Raw genomic sequence first — 20297 nt, forward strand, 5'->3', positions numbered from 1 at the left:
CCTAAATGTTGTTTGTCAACAAATTTAGTCTCCATCGTTAAAGGTTGCACACATAACACTGTATAGAAGGAGTAATTCGAAGTATGATATATTTTTGGAGACAAAAGGCTTAGGTTAAAATAAATTCTTAGTCCTTATAAATTTTCATTTTCTATTTTAGTCCCTTTATACAATGTCATGTTAACTTATCTAAAAAAAAACCAAATTTGTCGACAAAAAACATTAGAGGACCATTGTTTGAAGGAAAATTTTACAGGAACTAACAACAAATATAAGTACCATAAACTTATTTAAACTTTTTTTTTTTATAATACCACCCAACAATGTTTTTTTACGATATACTCTTAACTCACATTTTTTTGGGTTACAATGATATCAATACAAAGTTTCCATCGATATTTAGCAGTGATCAACATTTGTTGGGAAATCCATGTGCCCACAAGATGAGTTATTCTCTCCAACCAATTTTTTTTACATACACAAACATAAATTGAATATCTGATCACATAAAGTAATACCACTTCGACCAATCCATTGTTTAATTAATTTTGACTAAACTATTATAATTAGCTTATAAAGAGAGAAAATGATTAAAAATATTATTAATTAAATTAATAATGAAAGAATGAAGAATGAATGAATTAATATAGTCATGAATACCAAAGCCTCAAAGCATTATTTGGTGTGACATGCGCAGAGAGAGAGAGAGAGAGAGAGAGAGAAGCGAAAGCGAAGTGAAAATCTTTGGAATCCGTTTTGAACTCACTCGCCGTCATTCCACTCCTCACTGATCGGTTTCATCAATCTCCACCGCTTCACCACCAGATTCTGTGGTGCTTTCAACCCATATAATTTTTCAATTTTTTTCTTAATTCAATTCAAGTAAAGTAATGATTTTTATTCTGGTTTATTCTCCTATCGCATGATCACCGTTCGTTTTTGCGGTTTTCTCTTCTGGGTTTTTCGAGGTTTCGTTTTTTCTTTTGTGGGTCGGTGTTTTTTTTCTTGAAAATTGGGGAAAAAAAATACTAATTTTTGTTTAATTTGGGCTTTTTTGATAATTTTTTTTGGGGGTTTTGTTGAAGTTATGCTGGACTTCAGAGAAGGTTCCAATGTGAAAAGGGTACTTGTTGGAATTTGGAGTTTTTTGGTTTAGGTTTAGAAATTTTTGGTGTGTGTTTGTTTGGTTGAATATGGATGATAATACTGAGCTTGAAGAAGGAGAAGCTTGCTATTATAAGGATGATGACGATGACAATATTGACCTTGATTCTCTCTCTTACATTGTAAGGGTTTTTTCACATTTGAATTTGCTTTGGTTAGTGGTTTTTATGATGATGATGATGATGAATACAATTTTGATCATTGTATTGTTATTGACCATGGTCTTTCAATGTATCAATGTATTTGGTTCATGGAAGGGCTATAGAATTTGTGATAATTAAACTTTTGTTTAGAAGGACTAAAATCATGAAATTGTTATAATTCAATGCGAAGACAACTTTTGCCTACATTGTTTGTTAATGAAAGTGAAATTCAGCATTGGTGAAATTTTTAGTTCATTGTTCGTTATAATTTGCTTTATTGTCAATTGACAAAAAGTGAGTCGGTCTTTGGAAACTGCCAACACATATTATGAATTGATTTTGTTAGTTTTGTAATGCTTTAGATGGTTATTCTCTGCCACACCATGAATAAAAGTATAGTTTATCTGTTACCAAGTAACAGTATCTACCAACTATCATCGTTAACTAGGTAATAAATTCATGTGCTACATAGTTCGTTATTGTTCATAAGGGGTTTGACACATTAATTGGTTTTGTAATGCTTTAGATGATTATGCTCTGCAACATAACGAATAAAAGTATTGTTTATCGGTTACCATGTGACCGTATCTACCAACTGTCATCGTTAACTTGGTAATAAATTCATGTGCTACATCGTTCGTTATTGTTCATAAGGGTTTTGACACATTGATTGGTTTTGTAATGCTTTAGATGATTATGCTCTGCAACATAACGAATAAAAGTATTGTTTACCGGTTACCATGTAACTCTCTACCAACTATCATCGTTAACTTGGTAATAAATTCATGTGCTACCTTGTTCATTCTTGTTCATAACGGTTTTGACACATTAATTGTAGATGTTTTTCAGATTGTTTATGTTATTGGATATGTTTTTCAGATTGTTTATGTTATTGGATTTGTATTTTGTCCCTTTGAGTATGTTGGTGCCGACTAATCAAATGATAGAACAAATGATAATTCTTAAATACTTTTATGGTTCATACTCCTTGCGATTGTAATTTTTCTCAAATGTCCTCTTTGTTAAATTTTATCACAAAAATATTAGGACTAATAATACGATGTTTCTTGATTCTTGAAGGACGAGAGGATTCAACATGCTCTGGGCCATTTTCAAAAGGACTTTGAAGGTGGCGTTTCTGCTGAGAATTTGGGTAAGTGGCGTAATAAAAGTCATAGCTAGTAATGAGAAATGAAAGAGCTGTCTTTGCGTGCGTCCATAAGGCGATGTTATCAGATATCATGATATGTTTCAGGTTCAAAATTTGGTGGCTATGGTTCCTTTCTACCTACCTATGAACGCTCTCATCCAAGGACACCACAAAGAAACCACAGCTCACCAAAATCTCCAATCGTTCTCCACAAGGAGGTATAACTATATTTTTCTTTGTTAGAGGTAGTTTACTGAATGTCTACTTGAGATAGTTGGTCTGTGAACCAACCAGTTAGTGATTGTCAGGAATTGATTACAACTGTGTCAGTTATTACAATGTTGATAAACAGTGGCTATAGTGGCTCTATAACGTTTATGGCGTAGCAGAATTTGAACAAATCACCATTATTCCGCGATACGCTATTTAGCACAAAACGTGGTCAAATAGTGGCTTTAGTGGTTGCTATAGCACTGTTATATTGCGGAATTCACGATACAATTTATTAGCATTGCAATCCAATTCAAGAAGTTACAGATGAATTCAGAATAATCTCATTCAAACTTTATTTTCTAACACTGGTTATAGAGAGGTATTAAATAATGCCAACATAGTTGAAATAAATCGTATACAGTTTATAGGACATTATGGGTTACGTTTTTGTACAGGCTGAGGCTGGGTCTCATAACAGAAAAGCACCCTCAAATATGCCTCCTTCTGCAAGGATTGGAAATGCTTCTCATAGTTCAAATTCATTTCGTAATGTAAGGTCAGCTTCGGTAGATGTCTCAGCGAAGAAAGACATTGGAGTTTCTTCCAATGATGTAGTTGGGAGGTGCACTTTGAAAGATGATACTGCAATTAAGAAAGGAAATTCAACTGACCAAAGAACGCTGAAGTTTAGACTCAAAATGAATTCCAACTTAGCGCAAAAAACTGCAGAAATTTATAGTGGCCTTGGGCTTGATGACTCCCCGTCTTCCTCAATGGAGCATAGCCCTGTGGAAAGTGAAGGCACTCCTCCTCCTCCACCTCCACCTCCACCTGTATCTAAAGCGAATGCTGAAGATTCTGAAATCGGCATTATCCAGGTAGAGGACCTTTTCTATTTATACTGTATAGTTCTGTTAGAAAAATTAAATTATTTACTTTTTATTAAATGGTTATGTAGGTCATGATGTCCTTTCCGTTCCCTGGAGGTGTCATAACATCACCTCTTCATGAAAGTTTGCTATCCTCAATGAAAAACGAAAAAGTCATTGGAGACAGAGGATATATCTCTTCTCGTAATTGTCATCAAGAACCTCGTTCCATGTCTACTGATGAATCCGATTCTTTTGTTGCGGACGGGCATTTGAAGAAGAGGATAGTGAGAATAGTGAGACAAAAGGAAAAGAAGTTGGAAGAGAAGCAAATGAATGGCACCCTTTCTGAGAAAAATATGCCATTGCATACGAAGAAAAGGTTGGGGAGCAGGACACCAGATTGCAAGGAATTTCTCTCTAATGAATTGAAATCGACACCTCTGTCAAGTTCAATTTGTGATGTGGGTGAAACTGCCGAAGTGACTGCTAAAGCTTCTAATGTCTCCAAAAAGTTTAGTGAGAATGGGGTGCAAGGTAGAATGGTTTCTGTTGAAGCATTGAAGGAGGAATCATTGGAATCTATATCTGGTCAGGATTTTAAAAAGACTGAAAAGCAAAATGCCGGCAATGGATTAAGGAAAAATGTTTTAGAAGACAAACTGGAAAGTTCCCAAAAGGATAGTTCTACTGACCCTAATAATGACGACAAGTGTAATAATGCTCACATGATTTCCAAAAATGTTGAGCGTGATGCAGTGAAGTGTAAGATTGACAAAATGTATGAGACCCCTCAGAGGGTAAAGGTTGTATCTGATGGGAAGAACAAGTCCAAAGGTGACCGAAGTCCTGGGAAACCTGAGGTTGTTGCAAGAAAAGATAGCGTTGTTGGTACTAATAATGCAACAGTAACTGATAAAGGGAGTGCTGGGTTTAGCACGGATAGTAGAAGTAAAATGATCAAAACAAAGTCAGTGAAGGATAATAAGGTCAGACATAGTAGCAAAGGTTCATTGAAAGCAAAACACTCAGATCAGAAAGTTGAAGGTTTTCCTTGTAATAGTGCTGTAAAATCTTCCAAGTCCAACGAAAAACAGATTGCATTTGGGGCTAAAGTAAAGGAAAGACCAAGTAGCAATAAAGTGGTAGCCAGGCCATTCCAGACAGATGCTTTGGGTTTATTTCCTATGGCTGAAAATAACCCTGCTCCGGAGATGATTCCAACAGCAGTAGCAGCACCTCAACTTATTGAAGAAGACTGGGTAGCTTGCGACAGTTGCCAGAAATGGCGGCTTCTACCTACTGGTGTAACACCTGACCAACTGCCAGAGAAATGGTTGTGTAGCATGCTTTATTGGCTGTAAGTTGCTTCTTCATATTGGTTGAAATCATGCATGATCATATTATTTTAGATGTCTATATAGCACCAACACTTCACATTGAAGCCGTGTCCGGTGACATGTAACACTGACACGACATTTGTCACATATGGTTACATTCAAATAATTTATTGCCTGAAATTATGACCGGTGTTGGCGTCAGTGTCGTGTCCGATGTTCTTGTTTGTGTCGGTGCTTCCTAGCAGGATGTCCAGTTAGTATGATGTTGTATTATCAACAATAGTTAAGGAATATCTTGAATGATATACCAGTTACCATTTTTTTACCTTCCATTTTCTCCATTTGTGCTTACTTTTGAGTGCGCTCTATGTTTCATTGCCTCATTGCTCTCCTGAATTTGTTAGGCCTGGGATGAATTCTTGTGACATCAGTGAGGATGAGACAACAAAGGCACTGTATGCTTTATATCAAATGCCAATGTCTGAGGGTCAACATAATATGCAAACGCATGCCTCTGAAACTGCATTTGGTGTGAGCTCTGCTGATGCTTTGAAGTTTGGACTGAATCAGAAAAATTCCAGTTCTGATGTATTGCCTGATCGAGGAACGAAAAAACATGTTTTTAAGGAAAAGATGATGTCAGGAAAGATCAATGCTCAAGCATCCGGAAAAAATAGAAGCATGAATGACGTGAATCAACATCCTACGGATTCAAAACCAATGAAGACAATGAGTTCTAAAAATTCTAGCAGGTTTGGCAACTTGATCGAAGATAAATATGTGTCTGAAGAGAAAGAAATGCAAATAAGTGGAGGTACCTCATTTAATTTAGAGTTGATATATTGTTATTTCAGATTAATATTTTTGTTTGAAAATTGAAAGTTTATTTAAATATTCCCATGTTTTCTTCAAACATGCGCAGGTAGTAGAAAGCATATTAAGTTGAAACGTAAGATGGATGCTGATCAATCTAGTTCGGGAACTCCCAAGAAATCAAAAACTGAACATGTGCCCTATGCTGATAAACAATCAGATCCTGGCATGGGCCTTGGGAAAGTTGTTCTAAATGCAAGAAACAGTTTACCAACAAAGGCTAGCAGGAAGGATGTGGGGAAGTATGATGAGTTTGGTTTACCCGATGATGACGAGGACAGCTTACAAGCCCCTGTAAAGAAAGAGAGAGATCAGGTTGAGGTCACTTCTGGTGTTGGCTCCTTGGATGCGAAGAATACCAGTAAAAATGGTGGTTTAATGAGGAAACGGAAGTTCAAGGACTGTCCGGATGATGAGACTGAGAATCATAACAGGTCATACTCTTTGCATGATGATAAGCAATGCGGTGGAGGGGGAAACACAAGTAAACTTCAGATGGAAAGTCAGCATAAAATTTTGAAACAAGAGGCAAAATCAGTAGCTGAAGGTGATGATAAATTGAGGAAAGGTGAGATGAGGCGAGTTTCCTTACCAGGCAATCGAGACCAACTGACGGTTGAGACAGAAGGAAGATACACTGACAAAGACCGCCAGCCAATGAAGCGCAGAAAAAATGTTGCATCTCATCAAGCTTTGGACGGTATTGCTCCATTGGGCTTTGGAGGACAACTAGCATTTGCAGCAACTTCAAGCTCTTCAAAGGTTTCAGGTTCTCATAAAGCTAGAACCAACTTCGATGATGTGAAAGGTTCTCCCGTGGAATCTGTTACTTCGTCGCCTTTGAGGTCCTCTAACCTAGATAAACGTGTTTCAGCAGCAAGAGACATTTCAGTGAAGGATGATTCTGTAAAAGTCAGTCTGTCTTCAAGGAGAAGTGCGAATAATGGGGAGGGGAAGTTATCGTTAAAGTTGAAGGGGAACAAGATTCTGTCTAATGCACATCCTGCGCCACATAAATTATCTTCAGAGTACCAGATTAAGGAAGCTAAAGACAAAATCAGGGTCCAAGCGAAAACTTCCTCTGAAATTAAGGGTAATCGTTTGCTTGGTGTTCCCGTTGAAGAGCATGGCAATTGTGCTAATAGCATGCGTCATGCTGAGAAAGTAAACAAGAAAAACCAGAACGAACTTTCTGGGAAGAAACCTGACAAGGTTACATCATTGCACAGCATGGAAATGAACAGAAGGTCCGGTTCTCAGGTTGGTACAGATAAGAAGAAGGTTTTGGCATCAGAGAATTGTTATTCCAAGAACGGTGGAAGGCATGATTCAGAAGTTGACCCTAGTCATCGTTCATTTGGTACCGAGACAAGAAATGATGCTAAATACTGTTCTCCTATGTCTAAATGTGAGATTGACAGTATAAGTCAGAAGAGTGCTTTAAGACATGGGTCAATCGAAACTGGAAAGCAAACTGAGGTGAAACAAAAAAACTTCGAGAAATCAGTAATGAAGATGGATACTCAACATAGTACTGGTGGTACTAGAAAGACGATCTCCCAGCAGAACGTGACTCAGGATGTTGAGGAACAAAACAAAGTTAATCATGTAAGCACAGAATCAAGAGACAGGAAATCCAATGCTCCTGGATCTGCTGATGCTGAAATAAAAAGGGAAACATTAACTGTACCACGGTATCAAAAGGGAGACATGTCTAATGAACATCCAGTCCATGCTGGCAACAGTGGTTTGACCAAGTTAGTGAGATTATCTGCTGATTCTAGCAGCAATGTCTTAGTTAATTGTAGTTCTGGAAGTGTTCCACCTGGTCAACAACTCACTGCGTCAAGTCCTGTGAGAACAAATGCTAACCAAACTTCCATTGACATTCTGGAAGAAGCCACAAAGCTAAAAGTCAAAGCAGATACTTATAAGGTTAATTGGATCATTTCAAGATTTTACTTATCTTTGGTTGGATCTACCACCTTTCTTTTTCTAACTATGATGTAATACTGTTTATTTCATAGAACTCCGGATTTGATTTTGAAAGTAATGAGACCTACTTTGAAGCTGGTTTGAAGTTTCTGCATGGAGCATCTCTTGTAGAAAGTTGTCACAATGAGATTAGCAAGCACGTGGAGATGAGTCAAATGCAAATTTATGCCACTGCAGCCAAACTTTTCAAGTATGCGAAAATATTATGAAGCTATAAGTAAATTTATCATTTTTATGATCTTAGATTTGTGGTTAATTCAGTTATTGGTCAAAGTAAATTTTGGAAAAAAAGGTTTGTCAACAAATAAGGTTGAAAGTGACGAATAAGGCTGGAAGTAATTTGGTTGTGATAGAAGAATTGATTTTAACTAGTTATAGTTATAGATTTAAGCCTATATGCTGAATATAGTAAATTGTATTAAATATTTAATGAAGCACGGATACGGACACCGGACACGACTCGGACACCGACACGCCGACACAGCTAATAATTTGAAAAAATTACATAATTCAGTGTAATTACAAGTGTCGGTGTCGGACACGACACGTGTCTGACACCGGGACACGCCTAATCCGAGGAGTGTCCGTGCTTCATAGATTTAATTATTGTAGTGAATGTCACTTTTTCTCACTGTATTCTCCTGCCTTTTTAGTGTATTTTAGGATTCTGCTTTTGCAGACAATATGCTCTATAAAATATATGGCAACAATAGTTGCATGATCCTGTGTTAGCAAACTGCTCCTACTTTGCCTAGTTGTTACAATTACTGGAGTGTAAAACCACATTGATTGCTTGTGAAGTTGTGTAAAACCACATTGATTGCTTGTGAAGTTGTGTTTAGTTTTCATTATCTTTAGGTTAGGGAGGGGGCCATATTCGTATATCGTTTCGGGAATCACAAAAGCCTATCATCATTTTCAATATGCTTTTCTCAATTTTTATAGAATTGCCTGCTTAGGTCAATTGTTTTTGTTGTTTTCTACTTCTCACAGACCTGCTGTTATTTCATTTGCTTGTCTTGACAACTTGTAGTATAAAATTGTTTCATTATGACATAAAAGTCTGAGTTGGAGCTATTGTCTTAGCATGCCTTCATTCGTAAAATACCTTGTAATGTTTTTCAGGTCATGTGCGCATGAATATGAAAGTCGTCAGGAAATGGCAGCAGCTGCTTTAGCATATAAATGCATGGAGGTGTCATACATGAGAGTGGTTTACTGTAAAAATTCTAGTACAAACAGAGATAGGTGTGAGTTGCAATCAACTCTTCAAATGGTTTCTCAAGGTAATGAAACACAGTTTGATGTCAATATATGCATCTTGAGGCTTATCAGTCAGCATTGTGTCTTTTGTCATCTTCAAGCAATGAATAAACAAAATTAGTGCACCGTTTTTTGCTTTTCTTTTAGGTGAATCTCCTTCATCTTCAGCATCTGATGTTGATAACTTAAACAATCAAGTTGCAATGGATAAGGCTACTTTGCCCAAGGGTACTAACGCTAATGTTGCTAGTAACCATGTCATTTCTGTTCGAACTCGTCCAAGTTTGGTCAGGCTTCTTGATTTTGTAAGTTTAACTTTTTATATACCTTGTGTTTTATTTGGAAGCCCCATGGACTACTTGGTTTATCGATAGAAGATATCGGTTGGAAATTTCGTTGTCTTAGATAGAATACAATAACAACCAAGCCTTTTGCCATTAGTTCTTTCCTTGATGAAATGTTTGATTAAAACAAGTATGATTTGATTGTTAACTGATTTTGCTATGCAAAAGAAGATCAAAATGGATCCTTGGACAATTTTCTATTGCATGCAAGATCATTGCTAATACTTGAGAATTGAGATTCCTCGAAAGCAATAAGGATAGTTGTCAGGAAAGATATGTAATATTGGGTTCAAGTGGTTAATACCTTAAGGTCGAATTGTTCGGGAGAACCCGAGTTCAAATCTGACTGGAGCAATCATTAGTGAGACTTTACTTACCTCCTTACCGAACTCCGGATTACTAGCCCCCTTTCTCAGGAATTGAAGGGTTTTAGGACAGTAAATAAGGCATGTAGTGTTGAATGTCACTGAAAACTTCTAATGCATGTAGCATTTACAGTTATCGAGTGTCACTATAGACACTAAAGGCGTATCTCAAGGACTTATTGTGTATCTTATTATTTTATGGAATATTGGGTGATAGTTTTTGTGATATTGCAGACTCAGGATATAAATTTTGCAATGGAGGCTGCTACAAAATGTCAGAGCACATTCGATGCTGCCAATGCGATGATGGAAGAAACACGGAATAGGGACTGTATAACTTCTATTAGGAGGGTTATTGATTTCAGCTTCCAGGATGTAGATGAGCTTGTACGCCTGGTTCGGATTGCGACAAAAGCCATAAGTGGTGCTGGTCTTGGTGGTGCTAGAGATTAACTTGATCATCATGTATATAATGTATTTTTCTAAGTTGTGCTTCTCCACTGAGATGGCGTTCTGAAAGGAAGAGGAAATCTGCTAAGTGGGCTGGTTGCTGGGATATGTTACCTTTGTGTACATTTGTACAAAAAAAATTGTGATTGCTCAGAAAATTTTGTAAGGAGTTTTAATTAAGGGTTCTTAGTAGGGGCATAACACACCCTTATATTATGAGTTAGAAAGAGGGAAGGGATAATGCATTAGAGTTCAGTGCTACATTCTTTGCTCCACTTAATTGGAGCCCTAGAAAAAAGAATAGAATATGGAGATGTTAGGAGGAAGCAACCATTTTTGAGGGTTTTGAATACTGATATAGTTATAATAGGTCCAATTTTTTTATGATAAACTCTTTGGTGTTTATGATATCAAAAATTTTGAATGAATAGAAATCCTTGCAGAAAATTAATTTCCTTGTGCTGTGTATGTCATCTAATATAATTCCATGTTAAACTTATATTCCGGAGTTGAATATCATTAGCTGGGTTATAATGGTTGGCCTACAATAAACTTTTGGTCCTATTTGCGATTTTTGTCTTTCTATTTTTATTTAAATTTGAAAATGTAGTTTCCAAGTTTTTTAGTAGAGATTTTTTTCCACTGCAAAATTTGTGGTTTAGTTTGCAGATGTATGAAGTTAAATAATGAGTTTCTTGAAAAAAAAAAGTTAAATAATGAGTTGGATAATTAGAAAGAAGTTAGATGTTGATATGAAATTAAAATAATGTGAGAACCAATTGATTTTTGCATAAAACCATACTATATGATGCTTGAATTTCAAGCCTTCCGCATTTAAAAATTCAAAGCCCTTCTGTTGGTAGGATAAACACTTGTAGGTAGCATCTCTAGAGACTAGTATAACTTATTTATTTAGGGATATTATCACACAGATAACTTCACTTTTAAAAGTTTTTGATTTTATGCTACATTAACATAAATTCAACATTCGATTTTTCAATTTTTTTTGGAGAAGGGACAATTATTATTAATAACGGCGACATTAATGACCATTTTACTATTTAAGTTGAGACATGGACCACATTTTTTGAAGTTACAAAGTAAAACTTTACTACTAAGAGCATGATTTTGTCAGGATAACTTTCATATTTGGTATCTATGAGAGTGCCTTTTCTTTGTGTGGTATCTCTGCATTGCAACCGTGTTTTATAGATTTTCCCTGCTCTTTTTAAATCAATATATATGTCCTTTTATAGTTAGAATGAGTGTTATGTTGTAAGATAAGTGAGATCCATTTTAGAGTTTTGGGGGAGTGGTATGAATATTCAGAAAATGTTGTTGAGTAGTTTAAATAATTGGAAAGTGTGAAGTAATATAATGTATTATGTGGGACCCATATATACCACTCATATGGGTGACATGGATGTGGATGCTCTAAATTGACCCCTCTTGAACAACCCTTAAAAATGAGTAAGATGTCATTTGTTCTTTCTTTTGGTAACAACTTTGTCGTGCTACCAATTTGCCACTCTTTCTCCTCCCACTAGGATTTGAAACCATGACCAAAGGCTTAGTACATGGATCCATCCTTATGTCTCACCACGTGAGTTATAAGTGCAATTCAGAAGGTAACAAACTGAGAGGATATTTGATATATTGGAGCGTGCGTTTGAATTTGCAATACACTTCTTTATATTTAGTGTGTGTAAGTTTTGCCGTTAGATCTGTTGACAAGAAAAATAAGAATAAGAGAGAACAAAATAAAAGAATTATCTTTTTAAGAATAAACAGTTGGATGTAGAACCTCATTTCATATTTATTTGGATTTTTTAAAAAGATGCAGAATATCAGTACAAAGTCATTCAAATGCAGCCAAGGGATTATCATACATAGTAAAGGATTTGGTCCTAGTGAAGTTTAAACTAAAAAGATTCCACAACCACTAACATATGACTAAGAACCAATATGTATTTTTTTTTAAGTGTCTTCTTTATGTCTCCTCTCATAAAAATTAAAAAGGCAGCCTTGAAGGATACTACTCATAAAATCAATCTCTTGTATAAAATAAAAAATAGGATTGTCTATAATAAATACGTTAGGAGTATTGATATTACTTTTGGTCTAAGTGGAACTTCATTGGATTTTTTTTAAGAAAGTCTCGGGTTCGAGTTTCGTAGATGAAAAACGTGGTTTGGAGATAAGACTATTCTAAAGGAGATTAGTTAGAATCTTAGATAAAGATTAGTCATCGATAAAGTTAATGGATACTTCATATGTATAGCTTAATTGTAAAAAAAAAAAATTAGTATGATTTTTCTAGAAATCCCACCGCGGTCCGAATTTCATGACAACATATTATTATTTTTTCCTTCTCTTTTTGAGGTCAACACACTTCTCCAACCAGTGTTGTTAGAAACAAAGGGTACATATTCGATAGTACTAAGTTACTTTTGACCTAATTGATATTCTTTTTAGCTACAAATCATTATGTATGTTTATAAATTTGATTTTGCATGATCTTGATTCTACAAAATTAATTTCAGTATAAATATTAAGTTGTTGCTGGCTACTCTTGGTCACATAATTGGAGAGTTTCACATAAGAAGTAAGACTTGTAAGTCTAGGATTCTTAAAGCAAAATATTGTTATTAAGGAGCTGCCATGCAAATTTTATTATAATCGATGAGTCATATTTTATATTGGATTCTTTCACATAAGAAGTATAAATTTATGAGTTTCACTTAAGAAGTAAGACTTTTTCTTTTTTTGAAGAAAATATGTAAGACTTATAAGCCTGGGATTCTTTCACCCAATAAACTAATCTTTTGTATATATTCTCCCTTTGGACTTGTGCACATACATAACAAATTTCATCAGTCATATTATAACACTACTATAGACTCAAACTTATGCGCATTAATTAATATATATAGTTACACGGTTGATAAATAATTGAGTTATTTAAATGGATTACAAAAAAACTTTTTTCTGAAAAAAAAAGTATGTACCACTTTTCTTTTAAAAAAAAGTAAAACATATGTGGTTTGGATGTTCCTAATAATTTGAGGCATTGTGATGTATTGTAATCAGACGCATGGAAAAGGAATGAAAGTATCTAAAATACACTGATATGATGCAATATAAGGCAAGGCTATGTGAAAGGGAGATGCATGCAATGATTAAATAGAACTTTCTCCCTTTTTAGAATTCGCTCTATCCTTTTATTTCCTTGCATTTGTAAGAAATGGGATAACATTCCATATTTGATATATCATTTTGTGTAATATTTTTTAAAAGTCAACGGTCTTAATTAATGTGTCTCCGCCGCTGCGTCTCCTAAGTAATCTAAATTTAAATAGATATATATTTTTTTTCAAATTTATAAAAAAAAATAAAATTATTTAACCTCTTTTGCATGGAGATATTTCCATGACATTAGATAGTAGTACTAGTAAGCAGCAAGCATGTGCTAAGTACTTTATATCAATCAGAGGCAGAGACCACATAATATTTTGTTTGTTTCCATTTGTATCATTGCCAAGATGAGAAAAAATAACTTGTGGGGGGTTTACAAGTTATGGATGTGTGTGTTTCAACTTATGCATGCTACGATATAGTGATGCCAGCCTTAGCAGTAAAACTAAAACATATTGGAAGACAAAGTAAAGGACGATTTAAGCATGGGAGGGTGGACAACAGCATCATGACAAATAACACTAAATTTGGTTTTCAAAATGGTGGCATTGTTTTTGGACAATTAAGCATGACCCTACTTTACCACTCACATATATAGATACTTAGCAAGTAGGGCAGAATAATATGTACCGCTAGTTATTATTATTATCAAGCTTATTCCATTGTTCTTAAATAAACTACAATACAATATACAATTATAAGACCCTGATTTTTTTAGAAGTCCTTTTTTCATGTTGTGGATGGTGATGTAATGCATATTTTAGTAACAAAGTAAAACACAAGTTGAGGGAAAAATGAGAAAAAGCTGATGCCATAATTTTGGGCTATGATATTGCACAAAGATAGTTTTATGTTAGGTATATAATTAATTAATTATTTCACAAACCTGCTTCCAAAAAAAAATTTATGTCACAAACCTTGATTAATCATTCCAATTATATATCTCAACCGTTTTATTAATCATTAACATAAGAGATATAATACTCTCATGTATTAGAAGAATCAACAATTGAGATTTGGCTGAACAAAAAATATATATAAAACCGTGACATTTTAGTTTCGTACAAAAGGAAAGACATGGTGTCTTATACACCACTTACCATTTACAAAAAGTACTCTTACGTGAAAATTGAAAGTCTACAAATTGTTTATGTGATCGACCTTTTCAATTTTATACATATTTTTAATGCGAGAGTTACTTGTCATCCTTCAATTTTATACATATTTTAAGACCTATTTTAAAGATTGATCTATCGCAATTAATATTTTTTAGGAAATGTTAACCAGTTAAAGATTGGAACTCTGATCACATGATTAAAAGACTCGATTGTCTACTACTCATATCACACCATATTGTTGTAAGCTGCAAAATAACACTAGATCTGATCTGCAAACTGGTGGCATTTGTTTTTGGACAATTAAGCATGGTCCTACTTTACCACCACTCACATACATAGCACCTTAGCATATATGTGAGGACGAAAAGGACGAATAATATGTACCGCTACTTATTATTATTATTAAGCTTATTCCATTATACAATTACAAGACCCTAAATTTTTACAAGTCCTTTTTCATGCCGTGGATGGTGATGTAATGCATGTTATAGTAACAAGAGTATAAAACAAGTTGGGGGGAAAAACGAGAGCAAAACATGATGGCATAATTTTGGGACTATGGTCTTGCACAAAGATAGTTTTGTGTTATGCATTATTTGTTTGATTAATTATTTCACTTCGTAAAAAAAGTAGAAAATAATTATTTCTCAGGGTAATTTTAGCCGAGATTTAGAGATTATTTCTTAGGGTATTGAAGAGATTGATCTCTCTCAATATATATATATATTTTTTATGTCTATATACTGAATATCTGATCACATGTTTAAAAGATTTGATTATCTATTAATGGTACCATACCATATGGTTGTAAGCGCCATTAAAATAATTATTCACTATTCCACGTGTACATATGATTCGCACATTATTTTATCTAACCTTTAACTGAAGGGTTAGAAGAAAAAAAAAATCACAAAATTCATGTGTGCTTATAATGCACAATTATAACTTACAGTATTGCATTGCGTATGCAACATTATTCTTTTGAATATTTTAGTGTAAACGTCACAAAAGCCTATGTTTCAGTTCCACTATAAATACAACCTTAGTTGAGAGGGTTGAGATATATAATAATCAGTTCCAAGGAAAATTTCAGTTCCAAAAACAATTCCTGTTTCCATGGCTCCTGTACCTATTTCTAGCATTAATGTAGGACACATTGATGATGTACAAGAATTAAGAAGAACTAAGCCAAAGACAGTTCCTCAAAGATTTGTAAGAGACATGACAGAAAGACCAACACTTCTTTCCCCACAAAACAGTGACATGCCTGTCATTGATTTCTCTAAGTTTAGTAAAGGGAACAAAGAGGAAGTTTTGAATGAACTTTCTAAGCTTGCAACTGCTTGTGAGGAGTGGGGATTTTTTCAGGTAAATGTTAATAATCTCTTAAGCTACTATTATTTTATAATTTGGTAAGGTTCATTAACTTAAGTCCTTTTTCGATAAATAACTTAATTAAGCGCTTATGCATAAGTTGTTTCGATAACAAAATATAAATAAAATAAAGTCAAACTGATTTCATAAGTTATAAGCTGTTTTCATGAGCTATTTTGGTAAGCTTATGAAAATAAGGTGAAAACAACTTATGAACATGTCATAAGTTGTTTCCATAAATTCTTCGGAACCGTCTCACAGGTGTTTATGGAATTAAATAAGCTCAAATAAGGATATCAAAGCAGTCCTATATATGGTTAACTTTTTCAAGAAAAACTTGGTATAGTTAACATAGATTTTTTGAAGACATGCTTGTTCATTGGAATTAATAATGTTAAGTGTTGTCATTAGGTGATTAATCATGAGATTGACCTTAATCTGATGGAGAACATAGAAGATATGAGTAGGGAGTTTTTCATGCTACCTTTGGAAGAGAAGCAAAAGTACCCTATGGCTCCAGGAACTGTCCAAGGTTATGGACAAGCTTTTGTTTTCTCAGAGGACCAAAAACTTGATTGGTGCAACATGTTTGCCCTAGGAATTGAACCTCACTATATTAGGAACTCAAATCTTTGGCCAAAGAAGCCAGCAAGACTCAGGTAATGTATATGTAACGTTACGTATATCATCTAGGAACAAATATGATTTTCGTCCATACAAAATTGATAAAATTTGTTAGAAAGGTATATGTGTATAATCCTTTTATTATTTACTTGGTAAAATGATTATTTTTTTCATACTCATGCAGTGAAACAATTGAATTGTACTCAAGAAAAATAAGGAAACTCTGCCAAAATTTGCTGAAATACATAGCATTAGGCCTGAGTTTAGAAGAAGATGTTTTTGAGAAGATGTTTGGTGAAGCAGTACAAGCCATAAGGATGAATTACTATCCAACATGTTCAAGACCTGACCTTGTTTTGGGTTTGAGTCCTCATTCAGATGGAAGTGCCCTCACTGTGCTGCAGCAAGCTAAGGGAAGCCCAGTGGGTCTTCAAATCCTTAAAGACAACAAATGGGTCCCTATTGAACCAATTCCAAATGCTCTTGTTATCAACATTGGAGACACAATAGAAGTAAGACTACTATTTTCTTTCCCTCTTCAATTAATTTTTTAATTTAATTACTATATACCTATGAAGCATCGACACAGACACCAGACACGACACTCACACCAAGACATTGTTGACACCTATTATAATTTGAGAAAATGAACTAATTGAATATAATCACATACTCCCTCCGGTCTTAAATGTAAGAAACTTTTCACTTTTTTAGTTCATTCAATAAATGATGTATGTGGTCTATAATAAAGACCACATACATCATTTATTGAATGAATCTAAAAAGTGAAAAGTTTCTTACATTTGAGACAGGAGGGAGTATGTTAATATCCGACACTGACATACCTGAGACACCGAACACGCTCTCATCACATAGATATTTGAACACCTTTTGTGCATAGTGATTTAATTTTTCATTTTTTCTCTTGGACTTGATTCTATTTTGCATTTTACAGGTTCTTACAAATGGAAAATACAAGAGTGTGGAGCATAGAGCTGTGGCACATGAGGAAAAAGACAGGCTCTCAATTGTGACATTTTATGCTCCTAGCTATGAAGTAGAGCTTGGACCAATGCTTGAACTTGTGGATGAAAACCACCCATGCAAGTATAAAAGATACAATCATGGAGAGTATAGTAAACACTATGTAACAAATAAGTTACAAGGAAAGAGGACCCTGGACTTTGCCAAGATAGAAATTATGAATAATACAAACTAGGAAGACTTAGTTCTCCAACTAGCTAGGAGCACTATGAATCTATGATTAGACAATTAAGTATATATATAAAAATCAATCACATAGAAGTATCGATGTCAAGCTTCTTAATATCTTTTATTGAAAAATAGGTAGAAGAATTAATTTGGCAATTAGAAGAGTGTGATTGTGCTCACATACAGAACACAAGAGTCACTGTTCTTATACCAAATATGTATTATGTATATGCTAGATTTCAATGGAAACTAATGACATCTAATATTTTATTTCCAATTTGTGTTGGTGTGGTCGAACCGAAAAGTTAGTCGAATGGATCAACTAATAACTCTAAATAGTGATTAGTCTTTTTTCTCCGGGTGATCACGCCAACGAATGAACTTTATTTCTTGGCTGCAGATTCCTTAACTATTTCAAAGAACGTTAGGTCATGTGATTGATGTAAAAAACTACTACCAAATAGAGAAATATAAGTATGCATACAACATATAAAATACTCTGTATGAGTACAGTGTGAGTAAAATAGGTTTTTGTTGATTGATGTTTATAGACAAAATGTTAAACCCTAACTCCTATCACTCCTTATGGTCAACTACAATTATGCTATAAGCCTATAACTGTCTATAAAGCACAAACAACTTTAGGATTAGGCATGTCTTTGTTTGCAACTCGCATTGGTGTACAACGCTCGTACGACATATGTCTGATGACTAAGACAGGTGTTCAAAAGCATTTTTTTTTTCTTCTTTGCTTCGACAATCCATAGACACATCTCACACTCATCCATGTGGGTTAAATATGTGTCTAAGCCTTGATGATCAACCGTGAGAGTTAAACACATTTAATTTGATTACACAGTATATAGCTTTGTGGTATTAGAATAATTCATTTTTGTACTAAAACAAATTGCTCAATTTAGATTTACATATATATACTTTGATTCGAACTTAAAATCATTTATAAATAATTTTCTATATTATTTAATTACAACAAGTATATGTATCAATGTTAATGTCTTATTTTTTTAACATTTACAATGTTGACGTGTTTACAATGTTGACGTGTCTATGTCAAAGTATATGCTTCATAGATAACTGTGAGCTACTTGGCTGGCTAGCCTAACTAGCCAAGTTGTAGGTCGTATTCGACTAACAACTTAGAATAATTTTTTTTTATCTCTAAACAGTTGGTGTATGAACACTAATGGTCTAAAGCACATAAAGAATGTATAATAATATAGAATTGAATGAAAGTATATACTTTTTCTCTATGATATTTTATACAAGGAATGAAGCAATCAATCATATGGAGCACTTCCACACATAATTGATGAAAGAATCAAATAGTAAGGAGACAAAATCTTATTGATTGCCTAATTCGGTCATATGAGGAGAGCTTTTTCATTGTGATTAGAGAGAAGAGAGGTCCACATACCATTCTTAATGTTTTATTAGTTCATATAATTGGAGGGGCCTGAGGGTAGCACCAAACAAGCAAGTTGTGATGGTTCATAGTGCATGATTCTAAGGTGAAACGCAATTTATTAGTGACATAATTAACGATTAATTTAACAAGCTTAAAAAAGCAAAACTCTTTTTCTTGCACGGCAATACAAAAATGAGGCACAAAGTGGAAAAAAATGTACTTTAATGAGTGGTTGAAGAAAAAAAAATGAGACCAAGGTGACTTAAATTAAAAAGATGGACGGTTAGTTCAGTCAAAAAATAGTTAAGAGTTGGGTGGGATTACATATTAATTTCATGAGTGGTGATTGTTGAGCTAAGCAAAGTAACTATACAAAGTGTGTTGTAGAGCAAAGATTTGAGGCATGAAAAAACTACCCAATAAGGGTGCAACATTAAAATTCAATGAATTTAGTGGGGAGGAAGAAATATCAACAAAAGTACAGCCTTAAGACTATAATATTGTTTGGATTAATTACATACGCATGTTAACTTTTATAAACACAAACAATATGCTTGATCGGTAACCAATTACCGTTCCAAACAATTTTTTTCTTTCTTTCTTTCTGTGTATGTGCAGTCTGAAACGGCAATTAACTGTCGTTTGGAAGTGAACGGTAATTAATTGTTCTTAGATGTATTTTGGTCAGTTCGGAGTGTTTGTGAGCAAACCATGAGTGCCTATAGAGCAATTTTAAATGATATATTATTAACTCATTATGAGGATGAAACAAAGAGGTGAATGCTGGCTTAGTGCTTCTATGGCCCCTAGTATAATTAGGTCCTGAAAGGCTGAAGCCTAAAACTAGATGCCATAAACCATGATATTATGATTCAATAAAATAAAACTATGAACCAATTTCAAGTTGAACAAGGAACTAATTAATATTCAAATCAGATTATTAAATTGACAAGACATTTCAAAAATCAAATTGGAAAGGAGACTTGGTCCATGATTTGTCTAATCATAAGTGTTTTAGATTCATCTTCGTGGTCTTGATACCGTTGAAAATCATAATCACGTTAATTTTGGGTTTTAATTTTAAACAAATCTATATCTAATCTCAATTAAACCACCATACCATACGATTTGATTCATACCAAACTTCGAAACGTGGGGAAGGCAACACCTTGTTTATTA

The 20297-nt window shown here is 34.2% G+C and overlaps 2 protein-coding genes across 2 annotated transcripts; both read left to right on the forward strand.

The window, feature by feature from the left end:
• The first annotated feature begins 674 nt into the window (after positions 1-674).
• LOC146945475 (cysteine-tryptophan domain-containing zinc finger protein 3-like) lies at positions 675-10616 on the forward strand. Its single transcript, XM_085743807.1, has 11 exons — positions 675-1286; positions 2388-2460; positions 2563-2675; positions 3126-3548; positions 3629-4899; positions 5284-5693; positions 5802-7687; positions 7780-7937; positions 8873-9033; positions 9158-9315; positions 9954-10616. The coding sequence occupies exons 1-11, from the start codon at positions 1194-1196 to the stop codon at positions 10170-10172; spliced, it is 4965 nt and encodes a 1654-aa protein (XP_085599933.1). The 5' UTR covers positions 675-1193; the 3' UTR covers positions 10173-10616.
• Positions 10617-15544: 4928 nt separating this feature from the next.
• Positions 15545-17969, forward strand: LBO1 (2-oxoglutarate (2OG) and Fe(II)-dependent oxygenase superfamily protein). The gene is made up of 4 exons (XM_085743808.1): positions 15545-15850; positions 16268-16515; positions 16665-16992; positions 17436-17969. The coding sequence occupies exons 1-4, from the start codon at positions 15599-15601 to the stop codon at positions 17697-17699; spliced, it is 1092 nt and encodes a 363-aa protein (XP_085599934.1). The 5' UTR covers positions 15545-15598; the 3' UTR covers positions 17700-17969.
• Positions 17970-20297: the final 2328 nt, after the last annotated feature.

This window comes from Medicago sativa, chromosome 2 (genome assembly GCF_051527215.1).
Source record: "Medicago sativa cultivar Bolivia chromosome 2, Bolivia_mono, whole genome shotgun sequence".
NCBI classification, from domain to species: Eukaryota; Viridiplantae; Streptophyta; class Magnoliopsida; order Fabales; family Fabaceae; genus Medicago; species Medicago sativa.